General features: G+C 38.3%; 1 protein-coding gene across 2 annotated transcripts in view; it reads right to left on the reverse strand.

The window, feature by feature from the left end:
• Positions 1–780: 780 nt before the first annotated feature.
• The window catches only part of IKBIP (IKBKB interacting protein), a 30,037-nt gene continuing 20,742 nt past the window's right edge, over positions 781–10,075 (reverse strand). For both annotated transcript variants that reach the window (XM_025401386.1, XM_025401387.1), the window contains one exon: positions 781–1,710. In XM_025401386.1, coding sequence (XP_025257171.1) covers positions 955–1,710 — 756 coding nt within the window. In that variant the 3' untranslated portion in view covers positions 781–954. The remainder of the gene's footprint in view (positions 1,711–10,075) is intronic.

The raw sequence follows: 10,075 nt of genomic DNA on the forward strand, positions 1-10,075 counted from the left end.
TGGCAAGCCCCCTTCAGTCTACACCCTCCCCTACAACCCTTGCTCTAGAAGCCACTTTCCAACCCCTTTTATTAAGTAACATACTTGCTATGGCCTGAATGTGTCTCCCCAAAATTCATAGGTTGAAATCCAAAGTGAGACATTTGGGAGGGAATTAGGTCATAAGGTAGGAGGAGTCTTCATGGACAGGATTAGTGCCCCTGTAAAAGAGGCCCCAGATTGCTGCTTGCCCCTTCCACCATGCAAGGACACAGCTAGAAGGTGCTATCTATGAACCAGGAAGTGGGCCCACACCAGACACCGAATCTGCCAGCACCTTGATCTCAGACTTTCCAGCCTCTAGAACAGTGAGAAATAAATTTGTTAGTTACAGGCTACCTAAAGTTCTTGCTATACTGTTATATACCAGCCCAAATAGACCGAGACACTACTGTTCCTTTCCCTGTTTCCTAAAGCCATGAAGGACCCAGAAAGGCTTAAATTATTTTTTCCTCCCTGCAGCTCAGTGGCCGTGACCTTTCTAGTTTCTCTTCCTCTAATTGGATAATGACTGCTGCAGCCCTGTGCCCTGAGGGGTAGTTCTTCAGTTAGGTCCCCAAACACACATGCTGGGCTCCCTGGCAGCCAGAGAGGGCAAGTGGGGATTCAGATCCTGTCCCTTCGAGATCTCCCTATGCTACTAGCAGATTCTGCTTCTCCTACGTGTGTGTGTGTGTGTGTGTGTAACAACATGTATGTCAGAAGGATGGATAAAGTTCTTGCTATATAAAGTTGCCAAAATAGGTTTTAGCATATTTATTTTAGAAAACCGACCTGTTTAAAAGTTTTATTTTTACTGTACAAAATAGGATTAAACATAAAATGACTTTTACTCCAAAATATTATTTCTGATTTACCAGTCTTCTCACGAGAGGTCCCATTAAAACATTACCTTACTCTAATGCCAATGACAGACTAATTCATATCTGAAATGTGTGCTATTTCATCTTTAATATCCTTAATCTCAGCTTGGACTATTGTTAAATTAGATATTTTTTCATTTAAGAAAGCAATTTCTTTCTCTCTTTGTAGTAAGTCGGTAACCAATCTCCCAATGCGTAGTGTTAAATCATTTACTAATGGTTCCAAACGGGCAAAGTCCTTCTTTAGATTATACACCTTTGGTTTTAGATCATTTGCAAAAGTCACTGTCTTCAGAACTTTGGCTCTGTCACTTTCTAAGCTTAGAAATCTATCTGTATGTTTGTCGAAGCCACTCTTTAGTTCAGTTAGTGTCTTCTTAACAGAGTTAATTCTTTGTGAATTTTCAGATGCTGTCTTTCGGAGCGTTGCTGTTCGATCAATACTACTTGAAAGAAGATCACCTATATTTTTTACTGTATTTTTTTCTACTTTTTCTATTTTATTTTCTAGTTCTTGCACAGAATCTGTCAATGATATTACATCAGTTACTAAACCTGAAATCCGTCGTATATCTGTTTTTACAGTTGTAATCTTGAGACCAACATCTTTTGCCATGGAAGTTGTACTTTGGTCTACTTTTGTAACATCTTGAGAAAGCGCTGTCAGATTGTTGTTCAGTATATCCTGTTTTTCAGTTATCCTATTGGACCAGATTTTTACCTCATTAATTTCTTCCTGTAGACGCTTTAGATGAGCAATTATTTGAAAAGACTTCAATTGTTCCACGATAGCTTCAGATTTCTGCCACTATGAGAAAATATAATATCACAATGATTAAATTTATTAGAAGCTTAACATTTAAAATTCATCTTAAATTTTATAATTCTTTTTAATTTAATTTTTTTTTTTTTGAGATGGAGGCTTGCTCTGTTACCCAGGATGGAGTACAGTGGCATGATCTCGGCTCACTGCAACCTCTGCCTCCTGGGTTCAAGTGCTTCTCCTGACTCAGTCTCCCAAGTAGCTGGGATTACAGGCACCGACCCCCACCTCAGCTAACTTTTTTTGTATTTTTAGTAGAGACAGGGCTTCACTACGTTGGACAGGCTGGTCTCGAACTCCTGACCTCTGGTTATCTGCCCACCTTGGCCTCCTAAATCCATGCCTGGAATTACAGGTGTGAGCCACCACACCTTGCCTTATGTTATTTTTTAACTACAACTTTACTGTTCTTCTGGAAAGCATATGGTAAAAGATGGCTTCAAAAGTAAGAGAATTTAGAACAATGTAAGTGAATTACTAATGAATAAGAAGGAAACACTACAAAAATTTCATGAAATGTCACTGGAAATTACACTTTTTATGTTATAATATTTTCACAATTGGTCTTCTGTACAGTAATAAAATGAGCTACATGAGACAGTGATTATGGTTTTTCAGTTGCTGGAGAAGGGAAAAGAAAGTTTCTTCCATTCGAGCTTTGCTGGGTAAGACAAGGCAACATAACTTCTTTTTTATGTCAGCTTTACTAAGGTATAATTGACAAATTAAAATTGTATATATTTATTGTGTACAATGTAATGTTTTGATATACATATCTACACACATCTTGTGAATGATTAAATCAAGGTAATGAATGTATCTATCACCTCATTTTTTTTTTTTTTTGGGGTAATAAAAATATTTAAGATCTACTCTCCTAGAAATTCTCTTTCTCTTTTTTTTGGAGATGGAAGTCTCACTCACTCTGTCACCCAGGCTGGAATGCAATGGCCCAATCTCTGCTCACTGCAACCTCTACCTCCTGGGTTCAAATGATTCTCCTGCCTCAGTCTCCAGAGTAGATGGTACCACAGTTGTGCGCCACCACGCCTGGCTAATTTTTGTATTTTTAGTAGTGACAGGGTTTCACCATGTTGGCTAGGCTGGTCTGAAACACCTAATCTCAAGTGATTCGCCCGCCTCAGCCTCCCAAAGTGCTAAGATTATAAGCCCTGAGCCATCATGCCTGGCCTCTTAGCAGTTTTCAAGTATATATTATTATTATTTATAGTCATCATACTATACAATAGATCTCTAGAACTTATTCCTCCTGTTTAACTGAAACTTTGTATTCTTTGATTAACATCTCTCTATTGCCCTACCCTGTCCCCTCCAATCCCTCGTAACCACTATTCTTCTCAGTACTTCTATGAGTCTGACTTTTTTAGATTTCACATATAATTGACATCATGTAGTATTTGTCTATCTGTGCCTGGTTCATTCCACTTAGCTTAATATCCTTTAGGTTCATCCATGTAGTCACAAATAACAGGATTTCCCTCTTTTTAAAGGCAGAACAGCATTGTGTGTGTGTGTGCGTGTGTGCTATTTATCCATTCATCTGTTGATTGACACTTAGGTTGATTCTACTATCTTGGCTATTGGGACTAATGCTGTAATGAATATGGGAGTGCAGATAACTCCTTGACATACTGATTCATTTCTTTTGGATATATATCCAAAAGTTGGATTGCTGGATCATATGATTATTCATCGTGTTTTTTTTTTTTGAGGAAACTCCATACTGTTTTCCATAATGGCTATACATTCCCATCCACAGTGTACAATGGTTCCCTTTTCTCTACATTCTCACCAACACTTATCTTTTGTCTTTTTGATAATAAATATTCTAACAGGTGTGAGTTGATACCTCATTGTGGTTTTAATTTTTCATTTCCCTGATAATTAGTGATGTTGAGCATTTTTTCCATATACCTGTTGGCCATTACTGTGTCTTTTTTTGAGAAATGTCTATTCATGTCCATAGCCCATTGTTTAATCGTGTTTTTTTTTTTTTTTTTGCTATTGAGTTCTTTATATATTTTGGATATTAAGCCATTCTCAGACTTATGGTTCATGAGTATTTTCTCCCATTCTATAGGTTGTCTCTTCACTCTGTTGACTGTTTCCTTTTCTGTACAGAAGCTTTTTAGTTTGATGCAATCCTATTTATCTATTTTTGCTTTTGTTGCTTGTTCTTTTCGGGTTCTATTCAAAAAAATCTTTGCCAAGACTAAAGTCAAGAAGCTTTTTCCTCATGTTTTCTTCTAGTAGTTTTCAATTTCTGGTGTTACATTTAAGTCCTCAATTCATTTTGAATTGGTTTTTGTGTATGGTTTGACATAAGGGTCCAGTTTCATTCTTCCGCATAGGATATCCAGTTTTCTCAACAGCATTTATTAGAGAGATGTCCTTTCCCCATTGTGTGTTTTTGACACCTTGGATGAGAATCATTTGAACATATACTTGTAGATGTATTTCTGGGCTCTCCATTCTGTTCCATTAGTCCATGTTTTTTCAAATGCTAGTATTACGCTGTTTGGATTACTACAGCTTTGCAGTGTATTTTGAGATCAGGTAGTGTGATGTCTCCAGCTTTGTTCCTTTTGCTCAAGATTGCTTTGGCTATTCGGGGTCTAAGGTAACTGCAAACAAGTTATAGCAAATGCTAGAATGAAGGGACCAATGTCAAAGACTATATGTTTATGCTTTATTGGCCTGTAACTTTTATGAACAGTTTTCTGGCCTATCTAACCATCCATGAGACCTTGAATAATTCAACTAATTCTCAAGTTCCTAGTATGTTGTTAGGCATGCAAAATATGAGGAACATAAAGATGAGTATAACTCGAGTTGTGGCCTCAACTTAGTTTAGTAGAGAAGACAGATAAGTAAAATAAAATAATTTCCAAGGTTCTAAAATTCTGATTCCAAATGCAGCTGTTTTTCAACTTTTGTATGTTTCAATGCCATCCTTCTTCCCCACCATACATTATGTACTGAAAGTTCTTAAATTGTCATCATCTTGATTTAACTTGGACACATTAACTGATAAACATTTTGAGCCACCCAAGTGTCTGGCAACATTTTGAGTTGTTATTTTTGTTGTTGTTTGTGATGATGGTCCTGTGTCTGTGCACACACATGTGCGTGCCTACATAGCAGTGTTGGGGAGTTGAATATTTTACTGAACTTTAAATATTTGACATTTTATTGCACTGTGCCATCAGTTAATAAAATGAAGAAGGGAAAATTACACAGTGATAAGATGGATAGATCTCATAAACAATACAAAGTTGGATAAAGTCGGACAATCAAAACAAAAATGCAAATCAGGTAAGACTATTTAGCTTCAATCAGAAGATTAGCCTATGGACTGTGTGCTCAATTATGAAGAAAAACAAATTAAGAAACAAATGTAAAATGGCTAGAAATACATTGCTAATGCCTATGCCCAAAGACAGACATACAGTAATTACTCTGGAAAAAGAATCCCATTTATAATGTGTAAGTCAATCATTTGACTTTTGCACATTTAACTTTCAGCTTGTTTTCTAGGAAAGCACTATGTTGTAAAGTAGGAAATTATAACTTTCTATTAATAAAACTAGCTTGATTCTACAACATATACTATAATGCAGTATGTGCTAATATGATCAAGAACAGTCTCTGCTTTTAGGGAGTTTGTAGTTTAGTTTGGGACACAGAATGTCAATAAATGTATTACTTAAAACTCAGAAAAGAAGACATAAAAAAGCTTGAGTCCAGGAGTTTGACACTGTAGTGTGCTATGATTGCACCTATGAATACTAACTGTGCTGCAGCCTGGGCATATAGCAAGACCCCCATCTCTAAAACAAAAAAATTGAAATTAAAATTTATTAAAACAAATAATCAGACTGTAAAACATTTTTACAAAATTAAATATGCAGTATAATCTAAATATATCTTTTTGCTAAAATAACTGTGTATTTCTTCAATGTTTTCTTATCAATTATCTTTCTTTAAAAAAAAAATTTTGAGATGGGGGTCTCACTAAGCTGCCCAGGCTGGTCTTGAACTCCTGGCTCAAGTAATCCTCCCAAAATGCTGGGATTACAGGCATGAGCCACCACACCTAGCTTGAATTATCTTTCTTAAATTGTATTTGGCTGACTCGGCTAATGCCAACCTTTTGAGATTGTTTTGGTTATTATACATTTAGTTTTATTTAACATAAATAAAAATGCATTAGGCTCAGAATATTACTTTGAGGGCAGCTTTAAAAAGAAGCAGCCATATAGTTGCAAAATAATTATAATGAAGTATGGAAATGGGGAAGTAGGACAAAATAATTCTAAGTAGCAACTCCCCCACTTCGCCCCATCACAAATGTTTAATTTCAAAATACACTTGAGGATTTTTCTCCTCAATCGCTTTATGCTAAAATTAATTATTGGTGGATAAGGTGGTCCAAAATGTGTTTTTTGGTAGAGAAGTGAGCTTGCGAAAATGTTCCTGTGGGTATGACATTAAGCAGTAGCCACAAATAGGAAGGAAACCAAGAAGTGATTACAAAATCACATTTTATTTTTAAGGAGGAAGTTTTGCAATATAGTGTATTTGATGAAACAATCTCCCAAGGGAGAAAAGATTAGATGGCTACTTTCGTCTATTTCATTACCAGGTTATCATTTATTAATGTATCTACTCTGGTAAAAGTAGCTTAATAGCAATTAAACAATTAAGATGTCGATGAATGGGCTTAGCTTATTCTTAGAAGGATCAGATTATTAGCAAGAAGCTGTTAGTAAATCTCTTTGTTTCACTTGGTTGTTTATAAAAGCAAGCTATCTTGAACTTCTTTTGATCTTTACTAAAATATAAGCTCAATACAGTGTGGTAATAGTCTAGAGACTGTTGTATTAAATTACTTTAAAAATTACTTCGGGCTTGGTTAACCTATTTGCCTAGGATGGATAGAAGAGTTAAGAGTCTATCAGTAGCTGAAAAGAGCACATCAGTGAAGGCTGGGGATGGTGGCTCATGCCTGTAATCCCAGCACTTTTGTGAGGTGGGGTGGATGGATCACTTGAGCTCAAGAGTTCAAGGCCAGCCTGGGCAACATGGTGAAACTTCATCTCTACAAAAATTACAAAAATAGTAGGGCTGAGCTGGGAGGATGGCTTGATCCTGGGAGGCAGAGGTTGCAGTGAGCTGAGATCATGCCACTGCACTCCAGTCTGGGCAACAGAACCAGACCCTTTCTCAGAAAAAAAAAAAATGTGCATCAGTGATTTGATTATTTATTTATTTATGAGATAGAGTCTCGCTCTATTGCCCAGGCTGGAGTGCAGTGGTGCAATCTCTGCTCACTGCAACCTCTGCCGCCCAAGCGATTCTCTGGCCTCAGCCCCCCAAGTAGCTGGGATTACAGGCATGCACCACCACACCCGGCTAAGTTTTCTATTTTTTTTTTTATTTTTTTTTTAGTAGAGACAGTGTTTCACCATGTTGCAAACTCCTGACCTCAAGTGATCCGCCCTCCTCAGCCTCCCAAAGTGCTGGGATTACAGGCATGAGCCACTGCCCCAGCCAGAATATTTATTAAATTCCTATCATATATTCAAGGTATGAGGCTAGATGCCGTCCTGTAATGTTAAACATTACCTGGATCTACAAGCACAGCAACATGGTTCAAGAATATGATTTCTAGGTCCAATCTGCTTTCTAAAAACTTGCTAAAGGATTTTTTTTTTTTTTTTTTTGAGACAGAGTCTTGCTCTGCCGCCCAGGCTGGAGTGCAGTGGTGCCATCTCGGCTCACTGCAACCTCTGCCTCCTGGGTTCAAGAGATTCTCCTGCTTCAGCCTCCTGAGTAGCTGGGATTACAGGCACCCACCATCACACTCAGCTAATTTTGTATTTTTAGCAGAGACAGAGGTTTCACCATGTTGGCCAGGATGGTCTCGATCTCCTGACCTCGTGATCCACCCACCTTGGCCTCCCAAAGTGCTGAAATTACAGGTGTGAGCCACTGCGCCCAGCTAGGATCTTTGAATTCTATTAAAGGACCTAGACATTTTATTGATCTGTATAATTTAAAACCATTTAGATCAGGCGCAGTGGCTCACACCTGTTATCCCAGCACCTTGGGAGGCCAAGGAAGGAGGATCCGTTGAGGTCAGGAGTTTGAGACCAGCCTGGGCCACATAGAGAGATCCTCATCTCTACTTTTTTTAATATTAAAAAAGGGGTAAATAAGTAAATAAAACCACTTAAAGTCAGAAGACATCTTAGCGATTATTGGTATAATTCTCTCCTTTTACTATTTAAAACTAAGCCCTAAAACAAAGTGCCCAGAATATGCAGTGGCAAAACATATTAATAGATTAGAGGAGTACAGCCTAGGGATCTTCAGCACTGCTTTCTCCTCTTCTCCAATATTTGTTCATTTATTGATTCCTTCTTATGCTCAAGGGCCAAACAATTTTAGAGCACAGCTACAGCTTTTGAGGGACTTACAGTCTGGTTTAATGGCAACATAGTAGAGAACACATTTGACTGAATTATTGCTTTTCGAGTTATCAATATAGTTCTACTAACAGCAGATTTGTTGTGATTTTTCTCCCCTAGTTGAACAGTAGCAGGCTCCACGGTGTAGTGAGATGTCCTTGGCCTCTGGAATTGAACAGACTTAGGTCGACAGTGTGATTGCAAGGTTCCCCATGTTCCTGTCTCCATTTCCTTATTTGTAAAATGGGTCTAATAGCTAGCAAAGGTGTAGTAAGGATTAGTGATAATGACTGGCACAAGGTAGGTAATTAATATATATAGCTGTTATGATGATGATAATGAAGGCCGGGCACAGTGGCTCACGTCTGTAATCCCAGCACTTTGGGAGGCCAAGGAAGGTGGATCACGAGGTCAAGATATCCAGATCATCCTGGTCAACATGGAGAAACCCCATCTCTACTAAAAATACAAAAATTAGCTGGACATGGTGGCATGCGCCTATAGTCCCAGCTACTTGGGAGGCTGACGTAGGAGAATCGCTTGAACTCGGGAGGTGGAGGTTGCAGTGAGCCGAGATTGCACCACTGCACTCCAGCATAGGGACAGAGTGAGACTTTGTCTTAAAAAAAAAAAAAAAAAGGAATGATGATCATGAATGCACATCTCCTAGAAATGCTTGACACATGTGTGGGTATGTCATTTTAACAGGTGCTAAAATGGTAGTTCTCTCCTTTCCTGCTGTATAAAGCTGGGGTGGAGTATTTTGATTTGTATTAAATTAACAGTTTATAGGCTGGTCATGGTGGCTTACGCCTCTAATCCCAGCACTTTGGGAGGTCGAGGTGGGAGAACTGCTTCAGCCCAGGAGTTTGAGACCAGCCTGGGCAACATGAGACTGTTTCTACAAAAAAATAAAATTACCTGGGCATGGTGGTGTGCACCTGTAATTCCCGCAATCTGAGGAGCTGAGATGGGAGGATCCCTTGGGCCCAGGAGGTTGAAGCTGCAGTGAGCTGTGATCACGCTGCTACACTCCAGCCTGGGTGACAGAGTGAGATCCTGTCTCAAGATTAATTAATAGCTTATAAATTGAAATGAGCAGGTCCTAGGAAAATTTATAGAGCTTTTGTCAACTGTGCAAATATGGGGTAAGTCTACAAAGGATGGTTTTTTTTTTCTTATTGAGTTTGGTAAATTTTCAGCATCATTGTTGTGTAATGATACATCAAAATTTGAACAATTTATAGATTCATACAAAGGTCTACAATTAGGTTGACATTAAACATACTACTACTAATTTTGCATCTTATGGGTTTTTCTATGAAGCCATACAGGCTAATAAATGTGGAGTTTTAGTTATAAAATATACAAGTATACTTAGTCAATAGTTTCTGATCATTTAGCTAAATTTAAGGCAATGTTACATTTAAAAATTGTATATTCAAGAGTTTAAAGTAGGTACTTGTATTGTAAAAGTGATTTATTCATGTTACATTAAAAAAAATTGATCCAGTACTTTTTTTTTTTTTGGAGTCTCACTCTGTTGCCAGGCTGTAGTGCAATGGCTTGATTTTGGTTCACTGCAACCTCTGCCTCCCAGGTTCAAGCAATTCTCCTGCCTCAGCCTCCCAAGTAGCTGGGATTACAGGTACCTGCTACCACGTCTGGCTAATTTTTGTATTTTTAGTAAAGACAGGGTTTCACCATATTGGCCAGGCTGGTCTCCAACTCCTGACCTCAGGTGACCCGCCCACCTCAGCCTCCCAAAGTGCTGGGATTACAGAGGTGAGCCACTGCGCCCAGCTGATCCAGTACTCTTATGCTTTTGAGACACGGTCTTGCTCTGTCACCCAGGC

This window comes from Theropithecus gelada, chromosome 11 (assembly GCF_003255815.1).
Source record: "Theropithecus gelada isolate Dixy chromosome 11, Tgel_1.0, whole genome shotgun sequence".
NCBI lineage: Eukaryota > Metazoa > Chordata > Mammalia > Primates > Cercopithecidae > Theropithecus > Theropithecus gelada.